Raw genomic sequence first — 26,375 nt, 5'->3', positions numbered from 1 at the left:
CACATTGCATGTATCTTCAGTCCCTGTGGCATCCGCAGCAGCAGCATGCTGTTCTCTGTTGTGTAACAGGCTCAGCTGCAGGAAAGTGTCCAGTTTGGAGTGAGTGTGGAGGGGCAGTGTGTGTGGGCGTGTGAGTGGCGACCACTTGTGTGAGTAAAAATGTCTCGCTCGCCGCACACCAGGAGCACGCTGCTCCTCCACCCCGAGACCCACGTTCCCCCCCCCCCCACCACCAACCTTTTGGGGGCGCCAACGCAGAGTGTCAGGAGAGAGCGCCCAGTACCCGATACACAATGACCTCTGTCCACACACAGCAGACCGCTGTGACCCAGCGCTCTGCAGAGGCCCAGTGAGTCCTTATGTAGCCCTAGAGTCTCTCTAGAGACGGCAGTGGAGAGCCCTGTCGGACAACAAGACGGCAGCTTATAAAACAGCACTCAGCGCTCGCTGCGAGGCTCTTGATTGGAAGTGTCGGTGTCATGGAGGAGCTCATATTTAATGAAATTTCTATTTAAAGAGTGTCTGTGTGGTGTGGTTCACAGGGATTAGCAGGCTAGGAGAGTGCTTGCTAGGAGGGAGAGAGAGAGAGAGAGAGAGAGAGAGAGAGAGAGAGAGAGAAATTGACAAGATTGAAATGGAAATGAACCCTAGGACTAAGACCAGCTGATTTAAACAAAGTTATTTAAGGCAGACAGCCATTTTTTTATTCTGAGAATTTTTCCCTCCAGCTGCGACCGCAAGTTGTAATGAAACTCCTTATGGGGGAATTGTAATCCCTTTAAGGCTTAGAGTCAGTGGCTCCAGCAGCAGCTTCCAGTCCCATATGCATAATCTGCAAATACAACACATCACAATACAGCACATCTCCATTTAGAGGTATGCGTATCACAGACGTTTGCCCATATCTTTTCTTGCAGGCAGAAAATATTATAATAATAAGTACACTTTTCATATGGAGCTTTTTAAAAGAGGCAAGATTCTTCAAGAGCAGGGCTCGACCCGGTTGCCCTTGGTTACCAAATTGTTTCGAATGGCAACCAGATTTGGTTGGCTTTGGCACCCAAAACCTCATGCCTGTTTGCCAAACTGGCAAAGCTTGCAACCACTTTTAAAAGTTAACGTTGAGTCCTGTTCACGATCGTGTTAAGACAAAAACAACTTGCTGGTGAACCCTATTTACACTGACGTGACGTCCAAAGACCTCCTGACATCCAGCACACCTGGGAGTCTGTAGTGCTGCTGATGGAGTCAGCAGAGAGAGAGAAAGGTGAAGAGAAGAGAGGAGCAAAGAGAGAAGGGGAGAGAAAAAAGAGGAGAAGAGGAGGGCTGAGGAAAGAAAAAGAGGCAGGAGGAGGAGAGAAGAGGACGGAAGAGGAGAGGAGCGAGAAGAGAAAAGAGGAGAAGAAGGGAGCCTGGAGTGGTGACTCATGTGTAATGGCAGCGCAGGTTGGACTGCAGGTGAGCACGGCCGCTCATTAGACTCCCCGTCTCCCCAATGCATTAGTCTGGGTCAGCAGGAGAGTTCATTCCAGTTCCTGGTAATTAGACTTCCAGGCTATTCTTATTCTGCGCTTATCTTCAGTCTGGCCAGCGGGTCTGCCAATACTGGCCAGCACACTTCCATAGGCCAAATAGCCCCATTCCCCCAGAAAAGGTTTTGAAATGCATGCAATTACATCACCATGGGCTGTTGGAGTGTTATTACAACATCACCTTTTTAAATCAAAGCAGAGGTTTTCAGATGTTATTGTTATTGTTTATTGTTTTGAAGCACAAAAGGGATTGTTATTACTAACCAAAAACAGCTATGAGTGTTCCAAACAAATAAAAAATACAGGCCGGTTTGGCAGTCATCAGTCATTGAGAGGAGGAGATGCGTGGTGCATTACCAGTCACCACTCATATGTGGGCTTGTGTGGGAGCCGTGCTGCACCCAATAAATGTAACAGATCAAACCCATGATGGAAATCAATCGGCTAAAGTTAGCCCGACTGGTCTAAACCGCGCTGAGAGTGCCATTACATAAACAGCGTTCTGAAATAGCGCGGTCGCAGTCAGACAGCGCACTAGACCAGCTCTCAGGGCAAACACAGGAGCGAGCGGTCCTTGGGCTTTCTACTGTCCTTGTTCACACACAGGCAAGGTCAATAACAATCCCTTTCCACTAGCGATGTCAATAAATATGTGTGTTCACTTCAGACAGTACTGTAAGTGGAATCTCAATATAAAAAAAGCTATCACTTATGACAATCATAGCACAGTGGTAGCACTCGAGATACATACTCCTTTTGAGGTCAAAACCTCAACCGTATACCTGTACAGCAGCATGGAGCTGCCAGACTATGTGGCAGGTCTGATTCCACTGGCATCACAGGCTGGAAGAGTGCGTGCACACACACACACACACACACACACACCTCTACTTGCCAATCAATGAATAATAGGGTGCGGTGTGCAGGGGGTGGGTGATGAAGTGCCATTTGAAGTCCAACTACAAAGATCCGTCTCCTGTTTGGAAACTTTGGGAATAGGGCATCTTATAAAATGTGGATATCTAAATCTTCTAGCGACACATTGTCATGAGCTCAGACTGACATTGACACTGACAGTGCCTCAAATATACTGTAGATTGACACTCAGTGTCATGTACGGTAGATGTATAGTATCATACAGTATGTATTATGTAAAGATTTGTCCTTTAGTCACTATTAATATGAGACACTGAGATTTCATTGATAGCAGTGTGCATGGCATGACAATCACCATGAAACTAACATCACTAATGCTACTTCTACAACCGAGCAAGTTGAGTGGGTGAATCTCAGCATGTCAAACACAGTTCCATATTTTTGCCATTGCAAGCAGGAAGATGTGCAAGGGAGCATTTTTCTGCTGCGCTGTTCAGCCAGAAACCTGAGAACCAAGGCAACTGACACTTCTATCTGATGCAGACCCTGGTGTCTGCTACACAAGAGACAGGAAATAGAGAGTCGTAATGCTGTTTCATAACGGCACTTCCGACAGGCACTAATACTTGTTTTTTATGTTTTCTAGGTCAAAGAGGTGAAGGAAGACCTGGTGGAAAAATCCATCACACAAGACTTGGATGTAACCTTAAGGCCACCCATCACTGTCAGATAACAGTACTTGCAGTGACAAACGCTGCTAATATGCCACACAGTCCCACAGACATCTTACGTAACAACATATTGACACTTTTCAAAATAGCTACAGACAAGCACCTTTCAGTGTGGTATGCACTGTCAAGACGGACATACTGTATATCTATTGGACCATGAACAAATGGCTTATTGTCAGCAGTAATAACTGTTTGATTTTGTATGAACACTATGCAAGGCATTAAAGGTTTGTGCCATCCGTCATCAGGGGGATTTGTAAGAGAGCATCACACTATATCCGCTGCTAAGCAACTTGAGAAACAAAGCAACTGACACGTCTGTCTGACCAAATCCCCCTGAGCCAAGCACACCATAGTTTAAACCGATGACAGGAAGCATAAGACACTTTCCACCTTCCACTAACACACATTTACAGAGGTTACCGAGGTTACTGAGAACGCAGCAAGTCCAATTTAATGGAATAGAACTTTCCTGTAAAAGTCTAGAACTATGACCAAATCAATCCACCTGCAGGCGGCTACTGCCTTAGCGTCCTACAGTCCAGCCTCCTCACACACTGGTCAGCGTAGACAAGGGGCGCAACACCTCCGCTCTGGACATAGCTAGCCTCTGGCAATGACACGCAGTCTTTGCTCTGGACAGCCATTCTGACGAACACTGTCTATGCAGGGACTGATTTCCATCTGCAGGGACTGTTTTTACCTACGAGGTGCATACTAATTAACCCATTTATGCCCACTGACTGGGCATACTCACTCTCTCTCTCTCTCTCTCTCTCTCTGTCTCTCTCTCTCTCTCTCTCTCTCTCCTGTAGCAGTGGGCCGTATATGTGAAGGGAGGAAGAGACACAGAGAGAGAGAGAGAGATGCAAGGAGGGAGGAAGGAGGTAAGTGGGAGTCTGCAACTGTGCTTGTGTGTGTGTGTGTGTGTGTGAGAGAGAGCGGAGGATGTTCACAAGCACATTACCACCTACCTGAGTTAATTTGCCACCAGTCAAGCACACACTGTGACCAGCAGTGCAAGAGAGAAGCTAAATCATGCGCTAATTCAGGTGACAAATTCATCTAGTTGGCCTGGACAAAAAAAATCATGGCTTGATTGCCATGGCCAAGAGTTTTTCAGATCTACTGGAACCATAAAGGACACCAGGAACGATAACTACTGTATAAAGATCACTGTAACTATAATGATATTAGCATTGCAATCATTCTAGTTTAAGTGTGGAAGCCGTCATGAATTTTAGCTAGAGCAATACTTTTTTTGCCGCTACTGTAATAGTTATCGTTCTCGGTGTGAGTAGCCCTTGAGGCTGCTGGAAATGTCTGCAGTGATGAGTCCTGTTATGTTACATATGCAAGGAATCTTACACAACAGTGTTGTTTTAAGGTCAACAAAATAACCTGATATTTATGACAAACCCTGCAGCAGCCCCTCGCGTGCAATGTCACTCCAAGCTTGAGTTCAAGGACACAAGGGTACCGTCAACCTTGCACTAGATCCTTACGATGACAAGTGCACTCTTGAGGATGCATACTTACCCCAAAGCATATACTCCATTGAAAATGTGGAGCAACAACAGATAGCACTAAGCATACTGTTCAGGGGGACTGCTGCTCATTCAGTTATGAATGAACGCTGCCATTTGCTCTATCGCATCGCCCAGAGGGGTTGTTCCAAAAACATTAGGTGTGCACAGAGTGAGAGAGCAGGTGTGGGAGATTTGTGATCTGTCTGGATGGAGGGAGGAGGTGGGTGCACACAGAGAGGTATGCACACACACGGTTCGATATTGTTGGAGGAGTCTGTCGCCACAAAAGGAGTCTGAAGACACACTAAAGAGAACAAACCGAGACCAAGACTGTTGCAATGCTGCCAAACAGGAACTGGGAGCCATATATGGGCATCGGTATTGTCTCCAAGGCATGCCTTCCCTGGACTGAATCTCCATAGCAACCAAGAAGAACTTGCCTCCCCACCCAAACAGCAGTTCCATCGTCCATAATAAGATCAGCACACTGACAACATGCTGTCAGTCTCTCAGACCTTTCCTTGCACTGTTTACTTTGGGTGTGACAGAGATAATCTTTTGAAAAATAGGAAAATACTGTATAAAGAATGCACAGCTACAATTTATCCAGTATCTCTCTAGGGTCATTCTTTATGAATGCTGGTCCAATGTTGCTTGTTATTAAACCACAAAGGTAAGGCACAAAAGGCCAATTTAAAGGTGCAATAAAACAATTCAATTCGATAAAATGCGATAAAATTAAAAAATGTTTGGTCGTGGCAGAATATAGCACAGAATCAGTTGTGTAACTGTTCCCTTTTGATGGCTGTAGTATTTCAACACCATGGATGAACGGCAGATATACAATTAGATATGCCAGTTCAAGGTCAGGATGAATAATTTTATACTCTCAAGCATGTTATACACATCAGTTGGTCTGGATGCACAGGACTGATTTTCTTCACCTTCATAGCCTATCCTGACTGCTCTCTCTCTCTCTCTCTCTCTCTCTCTCTCTCTCTCTTTCACACTCACACATACATACATCATTCCGCCATTTTCAACACGTTGTCATCTCGTGCTATTTCAACGTATTACCTCAGTATGAGCATAATGAACATTTTTCACAGACCGGCTGACTTGTGTCAACATCATCAGCACAGATCCATTATGCTCCATCCCCGCTGCTTCCCCGTTATGCTAATGACGGAGTTCACCACCCAACATCAAAGAGAACAGGCACTGACTCTATTACTCCTGTGTGTCTCACACCCAACGGAGAGGACTGCAGACCTGAAGCAGGGTTTTCACGGCCAGTAATGGACACAAATCAATCACAGCCATTTGAACTCTGAGTGGATCAATCAGAGGAATCAACTGCATGTCTCACACACACACACACACACTCACACACACACACGAACGCATGCACGCACGCACACATAGAGACAGCTTACTTTTGAAAGGGAGTGATGGGCAGAGAATGTCACAGGTGGATAACCATGCAGTCACGGCTATCTTACCTGAGCCAGAGGTGGACTGGCTGCGGTGGGACAGGCCAACACTCCTGGACTTCACCACCCTGGTCTCTGTGGACGACACAACAGGCCACTCAGAGTCAGTGGACAGTTTTCACTTGGACATCACGTCCATATGCAAAAACGAGTGGGGTCTCCAAGTCTGGTGAAAAGGCTGTTGATATGTATTGATATCAACAACAAACCAATCAAACTACAACCCCTCCATTCTGATGCTCCTGATGCATTATATAGACCCTTTCAACTGCATACACAAACATGTGTTCCTAAGGTAACTGCTGGTGGCATGAAACAACATTGGGCCAATGATAACTTGGGTATAAAGGAAATGTAATAAACAAGATTTAACATTAACAGTTTGTAGAGCATTATGCCAAAGTAAAATTCATTTTCAATTTATAGTATTTGCATTGAGTTTGTAGCCTGGGTGCAGCCGAACTTTAGCCCCCAGCTACATGGGAAACCCTAGGAACAGATTGAAAGGGTCTATACCGACTGGCCGGAATAGTGTATGGCTCGATCCATGCCACTTTGCTGTTTACAGAGATTGAGACTGTGCAGGTCTTTTTTTTCTTCTCTTCAGCATGCACATGGACAGCTAGATAAACATGAGAAGAATCTTGACGAATTCAAGGAGGGATTACAATCAGGGACGTGGAGGATTACAATCAAGGACAGTACTTTCACCTTCTTTTTTGGCACCTTGACTGTCTGTCCAGAGTTCAAAAGAGTTGCGGTGTGGTTTTTCTACTAAACGAGAAATGAAAAGAAGACAAAAAAAAGTGCTGCTTGACTCATCAATCAATAGATCAATCAAATAAAAAATAGGTCAGTGTACTTGGGACATACAAATGAAGCACATCCAGAAAGCAAGCCTCTTTCAATAAAGGCTTTAACATTCCCCTCTAAGCCATATAGAGACATGAGCAGTTTACAAAATAATACACAAAACACCTATATTAATTTGAATGTAATTATCTGAAAGGCTACAAAAATCTCTGTACCCGCTTAACATTGGATGGCTAGAGACTGCAAAAACATATACACAAACTCGATGAATTAGCTGTAATATAGACACCCTTGCAAGTCAAAAGCTACACCCATCTCCAGTAATTATGACAAGTATGGTAACTCTGGGAGTATCTTGGAGAACCAGAGAAGGGGGCTTGAACATTTTAGTATTTCCTCAGCCTGATTAATGTCTTACATAAACTCATTTTAGGGGACTGAGTGTCCCCTTGGTACACTGTAAACTCCTCTGAAAGCGTTCTGCTCGAGAGTTCAGTTTCATTATCCATAATGACTATTGTGTCTCTTCAGGTCAGTGGGGCTGTATGTGGGAGAGCTACTTTAAAAGCGATCCATCTCCTTGTTTTTTTGCCGTACTGTCTGCGACGGCAGAAATGAATTCTGATTAACGCACTCTCAAGCACCGATGCTGCCGCACAAGACAGCCATGTCACAGACGATTAAGAGAGTGATCTTTGACGGCAGGAAAGCAGCTTGCCACTGAAGATGAACACTATCATTCACTTTCCACAGTTTCACAGAGGATGATAGCTAATGATTTGTCATGGCAATACAAGGTACCCTTGTGGGCATTCAAGTACATTAACACGTCGCTAGGCATAAGCCCTTGTAGAATATATGCTCGATCATAAGACTCAGTGAAACAGAATTTATTTGTATACCTACATCATTGACTCATTCCATAACCGGGGGATAATTAATGGACTATAGCACAAATTCTAATGCATACTCCAGACAGACATCCCGGGCTCAGAAAGTAAAAGTCTTGCCAAGAATTTGAGCTAACCATTTAGTCAACCAGCTCATCCTAACTTGCAGCCAGGTAGATCCGATAATTAGTGATATCACCTGTTAAATGGTTGCACAGGTAGAAAGAATATATTGTATATATGTAATATATATAATATATGTAATATATGGCAGGACTTTTACTTTCTGGACCCGGGATGTCCGCCTCTGTGTAGCCTATACTGATTTAACATTGTAAATCCAGATGTTACTCGGCAATATGATTTGTTTAAGATTTACTGGGAATCCACACTGCAAGCAAGATATAAGCAATTGTGAAACATAAATAAACAGCCTCCGTTTCTAACATGACACAACAATCTTGAATAGAAGAGAAGCATAAACATGGGCTTTCCTCTACTTTTAACAGCCATACTACATGCGTGAATCGCTGGCGGTATAAATTGATACCTTGATTCTAATGGAATTAATTGCTAACATTAGATAGACGTCAGATGAGCAACTGAAAAACGCTTCAAAAAAGGATCTAGTGCAAATTCCCAGTTAGGGTTAGATTATTAATATGTTTTAAAGAATTATAAACACATTTTAAAAGTAACATATTAGGACAATTTCACCTTTTCAGCGTTTTGATGTATCAGGTCATTTGGATATCTGAGATAACTACCCATGCAAAAACACTGAAATAATAAAACATAGTTGTTTGTTGATGGGCTGCCTCGGCCTGGAAACATGATTCAGTAAGACCAGAATGAGCTGTTCAGAACTTCCTGCCCTTCAGGACATTGAGAAGGGAAGTGTGTTGATTAAAACCACCTCGACTTCACCTATCTGGACCAGGTGTCCACTCACAACTGAAGTGTGGAAGTTAGCTTTTATCCTGCAAGCTGATAACAGGACCTGTTATCAAAATGGCTAAGCAAAGCCATTATGCAATTTGCTTGTGGTTATAAAGGAACAAGCACACAAACTAGGCGCTCTGAACAGGGTTCTTCAGACGCAAGGTTGAAATCAATGTTGTGGTCCTTTTTCCTGTTGATATCTTGACCCAAGTACGACAAAGATACGTTATCAAGATCTCAAGAAACAACATTTACAACTGTGGAAAAAGGGGGAAAATATGTGACTTTTAAGACATAGTATGGATACCTGCATCAGTAAAGAGTTACCAGTATGACTACTGCCACTGAAACAAGAAGCTCAATTAAAAGTGAAGTTTTGCTAATCAAAGCCCTGTAAAGTCCTGTCTGGGTGCTGACTTCAGAAGTGTGAGGAGCAACTTGCCATAATGGGCTACCCTTCTCTACCTCAGTTAAAATTCCCCCGAGGCAAAACTGCTTTCATTACTGGCTGCTATGCTGGTTGAATTTGGCCCGACATCAGCACACACTTTCCACTCCCTTCATTAAGGGCCTTATGAGCTGATGAGCTTCTCTCTCTCTCAGTGCTTTCTGATCATCTGACCAAACCCGTCTCTTTAAGTCTGACACGATGGTATTCCATTATCATATGGAGTCGATTCTTTGTTCAGTACTCTAATATTACCATTCTAACACTGTACTGTACAACCTCTTTCATCATCATTTTGTTAAAACTTTCTGCATAGTTGAGCTAAGCACTATAAAGCTAAAACACCCTTACATCAACCTCCATCAATAAATATCCACAGTAATGCATTCAACAGATGCATCTTTCCATAGTGACTTAGTCATATTGCCTTACTTTAATGTAAGTCATACATATTCATTTCTTCACATCATCTCTAAAAGGGTGAAACTGCTTGATTACATATTATGATGAATAGTGCATACTACACGAGACCAGACCATACTTCAGTGGAACAGTGTATGATTGATCTGGACCTACATACAGTATGATGAAGTTTGCTAAAAATGAGAAAATTGAATCAAATATATGGAACTCTTTACAACCATACTGTTTATAACAACAACTATGATAGTGAGGCCACTGTTGAATTGGATAACACCTAGCCAGGCCACTGTTGAATTGGATAACACCTAGCTAATGTATAGATAGGAGATGGAGACTTTTATTCACATCAATCCCTTTTTGCAAATCAACACCATGGGGATGAAGCAGCCCCCTGCTGACGCAACTTCAGACAAGTACACAGAGTTCTGTCGACAGGAAGCAATTTGGGTTAATGTTTCATTAACTTCTGGGAGCCGATTCAGGGACTCTTCGGTTTCCACAGCGGTGGGCCAGTGGGTCTGGTGTGGCTGCTGGCTCTGCCAAGGCTGTGAGTGAGACAGAACCACGCCGACGCCCACGCGCATCAGGGCCCAGCCTCCGAGGGAGACAGACAGGCAGGCAGGCAGGCAGAGGAGTGAGGCGGCGCAGGGTGAGAGACAGCCCGACGTTTGGCATTTGAAAAGGGCCTGCGAGGAGCCCTGCGGGGGTTAAGCGCTCCTCACTCTGACAACAGAGGAGAAGGAGACGCATGTCTCCCTCCTCCCTTTTTTTCCCTGCCTCGCGATAAAGCGGCCCCTGCCACACGCAGCGTGAACTCGACTGTGCGGAGAGTCGGCAGGAGGTGCCACTTAGCCAGCCCGACGGCCAGACAGACAGACAGACAGACTCTTATGGTGGTAAACAAAACATGATGGCTTTGTTTAGCAGCCGAGTGGCTTTTGTCTCGACACCCACACACGTGGCGGTGGGGCTTGTGACAAGATGTCAAAAGATTGTCAAATTTACCCTCACCAGGCAGACTGCGAAGTGGCTAAATGTGCAGGCTGTCCTCTGACAGAGCTGTGTGTGTCTTTTGGGCAGATGTTCGGTCTGGATCATCTTTGAGAGAGTTCACGTGCTGAAACAACGTGACACAGCCAGGACCCTCTTTTGTTATTGAATGTGGGAAAAAGAACAGACTAATCAAACGTGACGGCTGGCTTTATCTACGGAACATAGAACCTGAATTTGCAAGAACTATTGTATATAGACACAAATGGATGAGCTGAGAAATACCTAGTGGAAGACAAAGGGGGAACTGAACAAACAGAAATCAGCGACGGCCTTACCGTGCTGGTCCAGCAGCAGGTCATCCTGATGACGGAACCTCTCAGAGCCACATGCCAGGAAGACGTCATCGTCCCCGAAGAAGTCCTGAAGGCACATGACCTGCGGCAAGGAGGGACACAGAGGAAGGTCAAGGGGGTGACCGACTGGACTGAGAGCAGTGGCTCAAAAACACATATTAGTATTCCAGATGAAGCCTCTCTCCATCTCTCCATCTCTCTATCTCTCCTCCATCTCTCCCTTCTGTCGCTAAGGGCCTTTGCACTGAATTGAGAGATAAAATGATTTGGTTGACAGAGATGAGAAACAGAGAAATTTAGAATAATTTTGGATTTAATTTACAACTACATTTAGGCTTGGTTTTTCACATCAGTGAAACATTAAAGACATAAAACCAATGCAAATAATACCTAAATAGGAAACAAATATGGGCTAAAGCTTTTATTTTGTGGTAATTGCTGACATTTGATTGCATTTTGATTGCAGCCTTGACAACTGTTCCTGAAATGTTAGAATTTACAGGCTGGCTCTCTTATAATGGCAAGTGGTCCATGTGTGACCGCTATAGTGAATCTAACACAAGTATGAAAGAGTGCCCTATGGCTGCGTTCAAGATACCTCAAAGCCTGCACAATTCTGCAGAGCTCCTTTAAACTGAATTCAGATCAATACAAGTGTCCCATGTGGCTGCACTCAAGACAACGTGAAGCATGTCAAATTCTATAGCTTTGATACAGAAAGTGTATCATACCAGGGGTTTGGTGTCTTATTTGTATGATTTATTTGCTACGCTTACAATCGGTTCTGTTTCAGTCTGGTGCAGGGAACTTGCTGCACACGATGTAAAACTTGACTGGGGAAATTATTTGGGACAATATACAGTATGTTCTCCTCATCCAAATGTCTGGCTCATCAATTAATACACTTTAAGTTTGGCCATAGGGCCTACCTAACACCATGCAGAGAATACTTCATGAAACTGTCTAATGGCAAAATTGGGGATTATGCATATGCATTGGGAATGGCCACTAATTATGATATTTTTTAAATATGTGGCTACAATACTTTCAACATTTCTGATGGTTGATATCCCTTTATGTCCAGGTTTACTTTTATCAGTGGATGACGCTTACTTTACAAAAGAAAAGATTATTATTGGCGGAATTGACCACCTCCAAAACAGGCCATTTTGAAACGTTGGGCCAAATACTGTATTCACTTGTCGTCTGTCTGTCTGTCTTACCTTTTAGATATTTTACTTTTGGAGTGTGCCAGATATCATGAAGCTACATCTCAAACAATCTGTAACTGTCAGCTGCTATCTTTAAAGACCTATGCAACCTCTATGTCATGTTTATTTCAACCCCCCCGCCCCCCACCTATTTCCCCATTTTATATTTGTTTGTTTGTTTTGTTTTTGTTTATTAGCATTTAACATTGCGGTTGTGTGCTTGCCTTGTTAAAACATAAAACTTGAATCAATAAAATTGATTACATAGCAAACATATGACATAGCTCCTTTGAGCACTCTAAGAAGGAGCATAAGCTGGCAGCGAGCGAGCATCCAACAGCCTACTATGCTGGTCCCGGCCCCTCCAGTGCCACGGGCGACACACATGCCCACAGCCAGGGGCGAGAGAGGAGGAACGTGCAGCGGGCAGCTCGTGTCGAGTTGAGGAGTCGCTGGAGATAGAGCTGGCCCTGGTCCAGAGTGACCCAACTGAGATACTCCACCTTGCACAGTGGCACGCTAATTAAGTGGCCCTTCCTATTGTAGCAAAAACAGAGCTTAAATGCCAGTGTGAAAACCCTTTATAATTGATGCGATATTACGCAACTTGCAGCCATTATGCAACACCAATGCAACATGCAAGGTTTGCTTGGCGTATCAGCCTGTTTGTGTTCTCTCTGTTGCATTCTCATGTGTACATAGACCCGAGTGCTGGAGTATCTCACCCAGGCAATGGCCGACTGTGGGATGGGGGTCCTTGTGTGACCCGAATCCATACACTGGGCTGGAATCACAGCTAACTGTTCTCCCTCCCACTTTACACATATGTTAAATGCTTGAAAGTCTTTCGAATATACTTCTATTCATCTTAATTTGCCCCTTAAATCGTGCCCATTGACCCACTGCAGGCTTTTAAATGGCCGTTAATTAAGAAGCAGGCTGCCCTAATTTTCTTCTATTTCCCCCTTAAACTGTTAATTACCCTAAATTATACCTTACTGATTAACACCAGAAACATGTAATTTAAAGCATCATTCAGGGCGACATCCACTGTTCCTAGGGCTTGAGAGTACTTAATTCATGGCCAGGGTCATTCTACTAGTTATGGTGAAATTAGCTTTTTAGCTCCAGGGACCCCCATCCAACCTGAGGAACCTGAGTGCAACAAAAACAAGGACATTTGAGAAGCCTGTGTCTGTGTGTGTGTTTGTGTGTGTGTGTGTGTGTCTGTGTGTGTGTGTGTGTGTGTGTGTGTGTGTGTGCGTGTGTGCGTGTGTGTGTGTGTGTGTGTATCTGTGTGTGTGTCTGTGTGTGCGTATGCGTATGCGTGCATGTGCGTCTGTGTCTGTGTGTGTGTGTGTGTGTGTGTGTGTGTGTGTGTGTGTGTGTGTGTGTGTGTGTGTGTGTGTGTGTGTGTGTCACGCTGGTCCTCTTGTTCCTGACCTCGCATCCTATCGACTTATCTGTCAAATCCGCCCCGCCTGTGGACGACAACATTTAAATCAGCTCATTAGGGGAGTCCTTGAGCTTAATGAGGGAGTAAAGGGGGCATTTCAAAGAGGCTTGACAAAGATGTGCCCCTGCATTCTATCCCTTCATGAATCTGGAAACAGAGACACTGGGGAGGTCAGTGAGTTCAGTGCCTGAGACCTGCCACCACGGCCTATCTCTAACATCTTTTAATATTTACACTTATTCATATACCATGTGCTGTTATCTAAAAGCGAATTGCATTACTATGCAGGCGCACATTCCCAATATGTCTGCATGTGTGCTCTCGGAGTCATGCACACTTGACCTTGACCTTGTGAGCGCCAGGCTCTGTCCGTTGAGTCAAGAAAACAGGAACATGTTGGATCCGAGTTTCTTCATGGAACCGCCGCACCGCTAAGTTTCTGCTCAAGACAAGGACTTGTCTAATAATTGACTGGCAAGACAGTGTCTCACCCCAGACTGTGTGTCGCTGCAGAAGAACTGTACGGAGCACTGCTGGGTGCTCCCGAATTTGCTTCCGCCTAATTATGAACAATGAGTTCGCAAGTAAACAAGTTCTTCAGAGGAATATGAAATGAGATACAAACATGCTGCTTACATAAGTCTGTGAGAAGAAGAAAAAATGCAAAAGAGGTTCTCTTTTTTTCGTTCTTTTGCAAAGGCAGGCCTTATTTCACTTTCATAATGCAATGTAATTGTGAAAACCCCAAGGAACGAGTTGCTTAATTAGTTTTGAGGTAGAGCATATTTCTCCGTCCTCCGAGAAGCTTTGTGCCTGGCTTTTCATGTGCAACAAAACAGATGCGCTGTCTTTTGGGGCCTGTAATTCATAGGATCCTGCAGAGCGACCCGGCAGCTTAACTTGCAGGCCTGCGCACAAGAGTTGCCCGTGTGATCACGTAACATATGGCTTCTCAAATGAAACTCTTCGGCTGGAACACCCGGCTCTTCTAGAGAGACAGGCTTCAAATGCAGTGAGAGGAGGCAGAGAGAGAGACTTGAAAAAGAGCGATCTCACTGAAGGATGAGAGGGAAAGACGCTATTTAACTATTTCAGACTTTTCAGTAGACGGATATAGTTAGTTTGTGAGTATGTCAGAGTTGGTGTGGCAACTACACTATATACTTGTACTGCATATAGTTACTTATGTGTATGTCAGGGCTTGTACTGCATATAGTTACTTATGACTATGTCAGGGCTTGTACTGCATATAGTTACTTATGACTATGTCAGGGCTTGTACTGCATATAGTTACTTATGACTATGTCAGGGCTTGTACTGCATATAGTTACTTATGACTATGTCAGGGTTTGTACTGCATATAGTTACTTATGACTATGTCAGGGTTTGTACTGCATACAGTATAGTTACTTATGAGTATGTCAGGGCTTGTGCTGCAGGAATTTAAAGGACCAACAGGAGTTAAAGAGTTGCAAAGCTTAACCATGCTATGGTACACTTAGCCTGTGCAAGCCGGGGCCACTTTATAGGTGAATAGTGCAGCATGGCAATGCATTGCAGTAATAATAGCACCTTGGCCCTGTATGGCGCAACAGTATAGCACACTTTGTATGTCCCCAAAACGACAGATGTGAAGACAGTGAGGGATAAAAACTGATAGAAAGAAATGGGGAAGAGAGAGGGAGAGAGATAAAGGAGAGAGAGGATGAAAACAAGACACCAGTGCAACTGTCCTGACAACCGGAGACTGTTCTTCCCAGAGACCTAAAAAAAAAAAAAAAAAAGTGCCTTTGATGTCAGGAGCCTGAGTGCGAAACAAACTCTGGTTACGCAACAGCAGTGTTTAGTCAGCTGTCACTCAAAAGCGAGCACAGAGGGGAGGAAAAAAAGATGAAGAAAAAGAGAAAGACGCAGAGCCCCATCAGCTGGGGAGAGTTCAAACGGAGGAGTGCATAGGAGATGAGGAGGACCCATTTCCAATGCTCTTTCCCTGACACTGATGAGACCGCCTGCGTGCTCCGGCAACTTGTTACTGGTCTAATTCATGCATAATGCCCCTGCACACACTCAACCTCAGCGCTCCGCATGTCAGAATGAAAACCCAAACAAACGACTCGGAGACTCGGGAGAGCTCGCCAAAAAAACGGATTCTACATTATACAGCATTTGGGCACATGCCTGAGCTCCACACACAGGGTACACTTTAATAAGCCAGACAGGTTTTAATATCACAGCTGGGTTGTAAAACACACACTCTCCAAGGATAGCTGGCTCATGTTTATACATGTCTTCGCTGGAATGTCACTTGCGCTGGAAGCTTAATTAGTGAATGTAAATGTAGCTGTGATAATGCAAATGATTGGCACTGCCCATGCCAGAATCTGAATATGAATGAGGGTTCAGACATTAGACAAACAGAAATAGACACAAATCTATGTAAATATGCCACTTATTGCATACCATATTGCAATTCACTGGGTATTAGCAGGTGGATTGGCTTTAATAAAGCTTCTGAGTATTTGAATTTGCTTTTCAGATTAGGTTTAAGGACAGGGGTATAAATATCTTTACAAAGCATATGTCCTCCTTTTTAACATCAATTTCCAAAAGCAGCACCACTGGAAGAGACAATCAGTATTTCATTAAAGATGGAGAGTAGCACTATCTACAGTACCTGTAGTGCCAAATCATATGGTGCTGGAGCATATAAACAACTAGTCTGTTGATACCTACTGGGCAACAGTCATAGGTGTGGCTGTAAAATCCTGCTTTGGTGATCTCATACATGCAGAGCGAGAGACACCTAGAGGAATACTTGGTGGTTGGATATACTACTGGGTTGGTTTGTGCCTCTCAGGAGCATACAAACAGTTAGTCTGTTGATACCTACTGGGCAACAGTCATAGGTGTGGCTGTAAAATCCTGCTTTGGTGATCTCATACATGCAGAGCGAGAGACACCTAGAGGAATACTTGGTGGTTGGATATACTACTGGGTTGGTTTGAGCCTCTCAGGAGCCTTTCTCTGTCTGCTGCTTGTTTGGTCTTACATGGTGCATGTTGGCCATCTAGTGGCTACCGTGGAAACACGCAGCATGATGACGGCAGCCGGTGCAAAAATGACAAACATCTTCATGTGAGTTCTGACAAACTGTCAAGTCTTCTTTACTACTGTTTGTTTATCCTCTGTCTAGTGACTACTGAGAATAATGTATCAGAATGTGTGTGTCATGTATGTAGCCTGAAAATACAGTACATCTTGAGGAGCTCCTGCTTCCCTTCACAACAATATGACCTCTCTGAAACATACACAAACCACAGGGAGGCAGTGTGAAGCTACTTTGGACCAGAACTGATGACTGATACATGAGCTCTCTCTATCTCTCTCTCTCTCTCTTTCTCTCTCTATCTCTCTCTCTCTCTCTCTGTATTTAGGCATGATAAACTGGACAGCATCAAAAAGTGCAGGAGGGACCAACAAAAATATACACTATACTCACACTGTACAAATGCACTGATTCAATGATGAAAACACCAATAATATGTCTCTCTGTAATATTCCAAACACCCCTGACATTAGTGTCATAGATAAGACTAACAAGAATGTGACTATTGTCGAGATAGGACATAAAAAACACTATCAGTAAAGTACTGCTCCATTTCTGCAATTATACTGTAGGTAGTGAATCCATTTGGAGACGAAGATGTCATGTCTACCCATAACCATATACCTAAAAAAGCACTCAGAGAGCGCTGACCTCCACTAAGCGAAAACATAACTGCCTCCTGGATCCATACGGTGATACAGATCACTCCCAAAATGTAATAGTTTCTTCCTTAGGTCATTTCAGACGTTCCCTGAAATGTTTATCAAAATCCATCCATAACTTTTTTAGTTATCTTGCGAACAAACAAACAAACAGAGAAACAGACAGACTGACAAACAAACAAACCCTGATGAAAACATTACCTCCTTGGTGGTGTTTTATCAGACCTGTTTAAGTTAAGCGTGTAACATACGTCAATATTTGGATCTGTAAATCTCTTCCCTTGTGTGTGTGTGTGTGTGCGCGTGCATGCATGTCAGTGCGTTTGTAAGTGATGTGTATATGATTCTTGAATGTGAACTTCTGCTGTTCATACAAGTAAAGAGTAGAACACCACTCCATAACATGTGTTTTATTGACTATTGCAAATGTGAATGTTGACAATTGCCTTGTAAAGTGATAACTTAAGTGCAAGTCAAGATTTAAAAAAATTGATCATCAAAGCAATAAGCATTCATCAATCCATGCTTATGCTCATTCCATCTGTAAAGACACCACAGTGTGTGTATGAGGGAAGAGTCATAAGCATGCTCATTCCATCTGTAAAGACATCACGGTGTGTGTATGAGGGAAGAGTCATAAGCATGCTCATTCCATCTGTAGGCCTATAGACACCACAGCGTACAGCGTGTATGAGGGACGAGTCATACGTGAGGCCAGTGAGTTCACCCGACGCATCCCACACACCAGAGCACGTCAGCACGCGGCTGGAGCTCCCCACTCACGCCTCCCACTGACAGACGGAGAGGAGGAGGACGAGGAGGAGGACAGCGAAGAGGACTCGTGTGAAGAGGTGAGAAAAAAAAACGAGAAGAAAAAAAACAACAGAAACGTGGAAAAAAAACGTGGGAGTGACATCATCATCCAGTCACATATGAGTAGAGTTGATTCGTCTGTTGCTATTCGCCCGCAGGCATCTGTGTGGTAGGTTGTGACTTTGGTTTAGTGCCGACATGAAAGATTAAACGACATCCAGTTCATATCACTGTTTCTTTATTAATTCATTTTTTGCGGTGTCAAAGAGGCATGTTGAAGTCCTTTTTAACAAGTGGTCATTTGCTGCCCGTGGGCAAGAGAGAGCAGCTGACACAATCCAAAGTGCAGCTATTCCTGTCTGCTCAAAACAGTTGCTGGCCTTTCAGCAGTGCTGTCTCCAAAATGACTGCTTCAACTGTTGAATAATTAAAAATGTAGCGGAGCCAAAACATGTAGAGCTCGGTTTTGTTGGCTGGTTGAAATGAGGGGTGTTAGCTAAAAGGGTCAAATATGGCAAACATTTCAACATCTTAACACAAAACCGCACCAATGAGCTCACAAGTTCAGTCACACAAATACTAAGAGTATACAGACTTGGAGAAAGATAGCGAGATGAAGAAGTATCTCACACACACACACACACACACACACACACACACACACACACACACACACACACACACACACACACACACACACACACACACACACACACACACACACACACACACACACACACACACACACTCTCTCACACACACACACACACACACACACACACACACACACACACACACACACACACACACACACACACACACACACACACACACACACACACACACACACACCTTCCCTGCCCAATCCTTGCCTTTTTACTTAGATAACTGCAATCTATCAGACCGGAGGTAGCACATCAGGATACAGCAAGTGAGCGACACACGCTATTGTGTCTGTGTTGTGAGCGACCTTAGGTATCCTTGTTACATTCCCAGCAGCACGCCAGGCAGCTCAGGGCAGAGTTTTCCATGCCGGGCACAGTACTGCTGCCCCCTACGAAAACACCACGAAAACGCCACCCACCCGGGCCTGGGCCACACCGGCACAGCAGAGCAGAGCAGAGCAGAGCGCAGCAGAGCAGAGCCGTGGTGCTGGTGGTGTCTGCGGGTTGATAATGAGTGGTGGTGGAGCTGCTCAGTATTGATAGAGTTCAGGCCCGCGGCCACCACTTTCCCCTCACACATCACACGTCACATAGCCAGCCAGCCAGCGTCCCACTGCTACTGAACGGGTCACCTCATCCGGCTGCTAATCCTGCCTTTGATGCAGCATACACATGGACATACACAGACACAGACACACACAGACACATAGACACACACACACACACACACACACACACACACACACACACACACACACACACACACACAAACACACATGCACATACACACACACACACACACACACACACACACACACATGCACGTACAAAGTGTGAACGAGATTACTTGTCAGACAAAAACAAAAGGAGCCTAAATATAGGGTTGAGATATCGTGCACATTACTATGTAAAGAGCAGCAGAGAAAGATCATCCAGGGCAAGAGCAACTGTATTGCTACTTTAGCTGAGAATACGAGTCTTGAATCACAGTTGAATAGCATCAAAGAATTCCACTCTGCCCAGCAGGGAGCTGTCCTTGGTGCTGAAACCTCAATAAAGTGGGACAGTCTGCACGGCTGAAGCTCACACTGTCAATCGCCGATAAATAAACACTCGCGGCACACGGCCATGCTCATGGGCCGTCGCCTCTCTGTTTGTGTCATTGAACACGCATTTCTCAAGGTCAAAGAGAACTTCAGGACAGCTGATGAGAATGGACACAATATTTCTCCTGCTGATTACTTTTGCGATGTGGAAAAGTAGAAGGGAACAGCTAGATTCAGCAATAAACACCACAGTAAAGGCTAAATGCTGAATTACACAAACATTTGATGATGATTGTTGGCTAAAACAATGGTCCAAACAAGTAAACTGACTGCTGTTTTGGTCCGAAGTGATATATGGGCATGTCGAAGCGGCTACTGTAATGCCAGAGACAACTGTAGCCAGTGTTAATTAAACAAGTGGTACTGTAAATCAATTGGGGGGGGGGGGGGGGGGGGTTATGTGGTAAACACTCATAGCAAACCAATGCAACCCATGCCTTCTGACCAGAACAAAATGAAAAAGCCAGGCCATTGGGAAATGATCTGGATAATCTTAGAATAACCAATGCCTGATTAACTAGGCTAATTGGGGGTAATCTCTGCTCTGATATGATGGCACATCTTTTTCACTCTTTCCAATCCAATCAAAAAGTTATAAAACATGAGACTTCATTTATATTTTTAGACGTCATACAATCATTGCAACCCTACAGCCCACGTCACCTGTCACCTGCCGTGACTGAAGAAGCACAGTGCCTCAGCGGAGTTTAAACTCTCAGCCCTCAGGCATGTGGGAGGGCTAATGCTAAGGAGGCTAAGAGCCATGAGAGCTACTGTAGCATCTGTCACAAGCAAGCACGTCTCCTGTCAGGGAGTGAGGGGTTAGCCCACCCACTGTACAGACAGGCTAGTCCTTACACACCATAGTCTTATCACCTATATATCTTCATGACAGTTTTGGTAGAAAATATAGGGATATTTAATGAGAAATGAATCATAACAGGGGAAACTAATTAACCCAAAAAAAAGGGGACAGGAATATTGGGGATATGGATTTCACACGGCCCTAAAAGAGAGAATGTCAATACAAAATAGGTTCAAAAATGTCAATATGAAATGGGTGAAAAAGAAAATGCAAAATGGGTTCAATAATGTGTGTATGTTTGCTACCTTGAGCAGCCACTATACTGCACAAGTTAATCTCACAGTAAATATCAGACTCATCCTTGACCACTTTTTATCTCTCCTCAATGACTAACCAATCTTAATCCCAACTGTGATCGTCTGAGAGGAACTCGCAGACCCTGGAATAATCTCGCCCCTGCTCTAAACCACTTACAAGAAGTTAAACACTGTGTGTGAGATTACATACATGGGTCGGGGGAGGGATAAGATGGGAGGTGGGAGGGGCTGCTGAGAGTGTGTGTGTGTGTGTGTGTGTGTGTGTGTGTGTGTGTGTGTGTGTGTGTATGTGTGTGTGCGTGTGATGAGCTCTCCCATCGTGCGCAGGACGGAGGAGCCGTGCGTTGGCGCCGCGCTGGGAGATGGCACCTGGCACGATCCGTCTGGCTACCCGTGGAGCACTGCCCGCTGCCCCCGCTGCTCGGGCCCCCCACCCAGGCATAAACAAATCTGCCCGCCTCTCGCATACGCATGGGGGCCGCAGAGAACAGGCCATATGATGACAGCCAGAAGAAGAAGATGAAGAAGAAGAAAGAATCTGTCTATGGGCAAAACATGTTTCATTAGACAGGGAGTGGATTGCCAAACAAAGAGCCAAAAAAGAACTGACACCCCCCCACCGTCCACCCCCCATCAAGCTGGCAGTGCGTCTGAGTAGCATTTGTACAGCGTCCAGGCCAAAAATACAGTTTCAAAATATGCCTATTAAAACCTTAAAGAGAACTAAAAAAGGAGGAGACTGCGTGATTAAGAGGATGGAGCGTTGGCATCTGTTATCTTTGGTGTCCTACTTTCATGCACAAATGGCATTGTTAAGCGGTTACGTAACAGCAGAGACTGCAGGTCCTCCATCTACTGCAAATCGGGCCAGCGTCAGCCACAGCTCTGGGTGAGACTCCTCTGGGTTGTGGACTTAGAGGACTGCTGGGAGAGACACAGATGGAGGCCAATCTGGATCAAACAAAGAGCATCCTCCCAGGCCCCTCGGCAACATCAGCGGAGAAGGTTCGGAGAAAACCGTCCACAGAGTCGCTAGATAGAGTCGCCCAATAGAGTGGCTATTAGCTTAATCGTCACAGGGCCATGGATTCTAATTCCATGTCTGAGCGGAATATCTCATCAGGGGGAATGAGCAACACCAAAGGAGGAAGATGAATGAATGGCGCTGGAGGATTGGTTGCGATGGTGGCGTAGCTGCAAATGTGAGCACTGCGTCAAATTAATGAGCGTCCGTCTTTAAGATCATAAATCAGATGGGCGACACGCAGACTGCTGGAGGATGAGGGGGGCCCGTTACATAAGAGCTCAATTATGTAAGGTGGCCCGCCGTGCCAAAGCCAGAGCCGGAGCTTAAGTTTCTTTTGTCATTGAAGAACTGCAGAGTAGGGGAGAAGGAGGAAAAGGAGGGTGGAAGAGAGAGAGGGAGAGAGAGAGAGTGTCCTCTGAGAGGAGTTGCAGATTTTAAACTCCCCTGCAAGACAGTGAGATCCTTTCTCTCGTTTCTCTCCTTCCCTCCTCTCATCTTTCACTCTTCTTGCAAATATATTCGTAACCAAGCAACGTCTCCTCAGCAATGCGCTCTTCATCAGGAAGTAGTGGGGGTGTGTGGAGTGGAGACCAGACCACTGTGCCTGCCTACTCTTGTCCCTTCTCCAATAACACACCGGGAAGAAAAAGCTGGTAAAGGCAACCCGTCCAAAAGGCCAGATTTCAGTGCTCCAATCTGGCACTGAGGTCAAATCCCTTCCACAGGCACACAACATCCACTACATGACATCCAAGAGCACACAATGTGAACCAAGGAAGCTTGTTTGGGGATGATGGATAAACACATAGAGTATGACAATAAAATTACATGAGAAGCTTTGCATGATAGTTCGCTAATTAGCACATAAACCAGGACAACGTAAAAACCCTAGTCACTGTTAGTGTTGAGGGCCCCTTGGGACATCTGCATGGACAGATGTGTGTGGCTGACGTGTGGCGGCAGGAGCGATCCTCCGATGGGCTGAGGCGAGCAGCACTGGGAGAGTGTTCTGTGATGACAGTGGGCTCTTAATTGTCGTGTCTCGGCACACACACCGCACCGCTAACAGATTCGGAGTCGAGTGACTCGCTGGGAGGCTGCAGCTGTTCAAAGCGCCTCAGACAGCTCCGGTGTTGTGCCGCGTGCGTGTGACCGTGCGCTCTCTCTCTCTCTCTCTCTCTCTCTCTCTCTCTTTCTCTCTCTCTCTCTCTCTCTCTCTCTCACTCTCGCTCTCGCTCCGCTGGCGTCGCTCATAAGAATTTCGGAAGCGTACCTGCCTCTGAGGCACGCTTCGCCGGGCACAGTGACTCGACAAAAAAAAAGCTGCGAGCGGAGAGAGAGGCCCGGGCATGGCTCCAAGAGCTTCTGAACCAGTGCAGACAGTCCCCTGCTACCTGCACTCTTACACTTCACTGGCTGTGCCAGAACAGGCTGACACGAAAAAACAGACAACCACCGAGCCCAGAGACAGCGGTTAGGGGACGGCAAACATCACACTTTGCCTCTCACAAGTACTAAACAGTAAGCAAGCAAGTAAGCATTTAGGCACAATTGAACTAAAAAACTAAGTAAGGAGACATTGTTTAAGGACCAATGTCTGTTAAAGCAACACTAAAGCACTTTGCCTCTGTTGCACAAACACTATTTGTTTTTCCAGCAAATAACGATGTCCACACACAAGGTAGACTATGTTGCATGATTTTATAACTGTATGATGCATTGCGACATCGAAGCAAGTCAATTTGTAGTTTCTTATGTCTCATTCCATCGAACTACAGATCCGCTACCCGATCTGGTAAAGTTACATAGTGCTGTTATAGCCGATAGAGGGTCACGAAGCGAATGCAGAAGTGCCGTTCACCCTGTTACGAGTTGATGAACTACTGAAATGATTTTGGAAACATAATTTTAAGGTACAAAAAACTCTTTAGTGTTGCTTTAAGTACATCTAAGCAATCAAAGCAACCCCAGGCATGACAAATAGGGGTAAGAGCTGGATAGTGGAAGTCCAAAATATATTGGGTGCCTCTCATTTGGTCTTTTATACACCCTCCCTTCCTTCCTCGATCCTCGTCCTCACTGATCTAGATAAAGAATGATGGGGCGGCAACAATGGGATAGTCTATCCAGTGTTAGTTATACTGTAGATCAGTGGGAACGAGCCTCGAGGAGAGAGTTTGAGAGCCACCCATTGTGTTATGCCACCCTAGCACTGAAGAACACAAGTAGGACAAGTTTTCACTCAGATGCTCTTACAGTGTCTTCCAGTGAGAATACCACCCTGCAGGACCAGCATGATCAATGAGAGACTAACTGTGGCTTTGTGGAACAGCTAATAAGGACAAGCCACAATGCGTGTTTTCGGCATCAGCTTGGAAAGAGGAAAACTGCTGAGCTGAAAGATTTGAGGGGGAGGAAAATAAGACCATATGCTTGGGCCAGCAGGTCTGGATACTCTTGAGGCTAGGGGGCATGGTGAACACTGAGCCCTAATTAATTTGGTGCTTTGTCATGAAAACCATGCCCAACTGACAAGAGTATGGCAGAAGAGCGAGAGAGATGACAGATTTGTGTAAAGAGTCTTGTGACAGGCTATTTATTGTCCTTTGAGCCTACAGTATCTCTGTGTCTAAACAGGAAGATTCACTTGCGCCGACCCTCAGCATGACCTTGAAAGAACCTGCTGCGTAACATGAGTAAAAATAGCCCAGAGGTCCAGGTGCATGTGTGTGTGTGTATGAGCTCCTGAGTCTTTGTTTGCTTGTGTGTGTGTGTGTGTGTGTGTGTGTGTGTGTTTGGGGGTGTGAGAGCACTGTAGCTTGATGGAGTAGCAGTGCAAGTGGTTCCTGGTGCTGGACCTGTGTAAACAGAGGCTTAGCGTGTAATAATAGGCAAGCCGTGTCCGTGGCCTAAGCCACTTATGGATCGTCTATCTCCACGATCAGACTGGCAGATCTCCTCACGCCCGGACAACCCCCCACCCCCTGTATGACATCACAGTGGCCGGGCCGTTCCTAGGCAACTAGATCACGTCGTGATAGATGGCGTCTACGTGGAAAGATCAGTGTCTCTGGAGACAGGGATTGTGAGGAAGAGGCAGGTCGAGACTAAAATTAGAACCCCAGCAAATCCTGCGAACGTTTTAAAAAAGTGTGCTACTGCTGCGTTATGTGGCAGGGCAGCTTGTTAGTCTCTCACAGATTTTTTTTTACCCTTCTCTGTGCAAGTGGAATATGCCTGTCTGGTCTGTGAAATGTTCAGCATTGGGTAACAGAAAGAGAGAGGGAGGGTGAGAGCCGGAGAGAAAGACAGAAAGAGTAACAGATAGAGAGAGAGAGAGAGAGAGAGAGAGAGAGAGAGAGCCTGCAGCACCCCAGCACTCCCAGCATGGCTTTTCCAGCAGGCTGGTTTAATTGGTCCTGATATGCTCCCTGCAATGTGACATTTTCATTATTTAATCCATTCCAGACATCAGCTGCTTCCCCCCCACTGGCGCCAATAGAAGCGGAAGTGCTGTGTCAGGCCCTGCCTCCTGCCTCCTGCCTCCCACTGTTCATTACAGGGGTGAACCCATGGGTGAACCTGCAAACAGCCACAGGCACTACAGCACCACCGCGCTAGCTGTCACTGTACAGTACATGTGGGTGTTGAGCCTAAACCAGCACAGAGTACACAATGAACGCTCCGGATGAATGAAGTCAATGTGACATGCATAATGTTTACCATGTCGTCACAACTCATGTTTTGTTTTCTATCCAGGGCAGATGGAAGCTACTGTATACAGTATCTCTTCAGCTGAGACTCCACAGAGACTGGGCTGAATGAAGGTGCTGAAACACACTAAAAGTGTGTTTGTTTCTGCAGGTAGAAAGGTAGATAGCAAAATAAAATGTAACAATTTGTGACAGAGAAGCTGCTTCCAGCCAGACTGTCAACAATGCTTGGGGGCATTAAGGCTGACTGCATTTGCAACCTGTTAGTCAGACATAGCAGAGGTCTGAATGTCTATTAAGGTAGACTGACCACTGCATATGACTCAGCAGAAGTCACAGAGAGTCCAGACATCCCGGGCTGACATTTCAAACATGTCTGAAGCCTGTTAGAGACTGCCACTAACGCATCATGTTCTCAGACCCAACCGGTTGATACAGCAACCTGCTACACTTTTCTAACATCTCAGCTAA

The 26,375-nt window shown here is 45.1% G+C and overlaps 1 protein-coding gene across 1 annotated transcript in view; it reads right to left on the bottom strand.

The window, feature by feature from the left end:
• Nucleotides 1-2,938: 2,938 nt before the first annotated feature.
• Nucleotides 2,939-26,375, bottom strand: part of LOC134080851 (serine/threonine-protein kinase DCLK1-like) — a 28,114-nt gene continuing 4,677 nt past the window's right edge. The window contains exons 3-5 of the mRNA XM_062537463.1: nucleotides 11,006-11,105; nucleotides 6,171-6,236; nucleotides 2,939-2,964 (exon numbers count right to left, since the gene is read on the bottom strand). Coding sequence (XP_062393447.1) covers nucleotides 2,939-2,964; nucleotides 6,171-6,236; nucleotides 11,006-11,105 — 192 coding nt within the window. The remainder of the gene's footprint in view (nucleotides 2,965-6,170; nucleotides 6,237-11,005; nucleotides 11,106-26,375) is intronic.

This window comes from Sardina pilchardus, chromosome 5, assembly GCF_963854185.1.
Source record: "Sardina pilchardus chromosome 5, fSarPil1.1, whole genome shotgun sequence".
Classification (NCBI taxonomy): domain Eukaryota; kingdom Metazoa; phylum Chordata; class Actinopteri; order Clupeiformes; family Clupeidae; genus Sardina; species Sardina pilchardus.
Note: the sequence above shows the minus strand (reverse complement) of the source record. Positions and strands in the feature narration are given on the sequence as shown.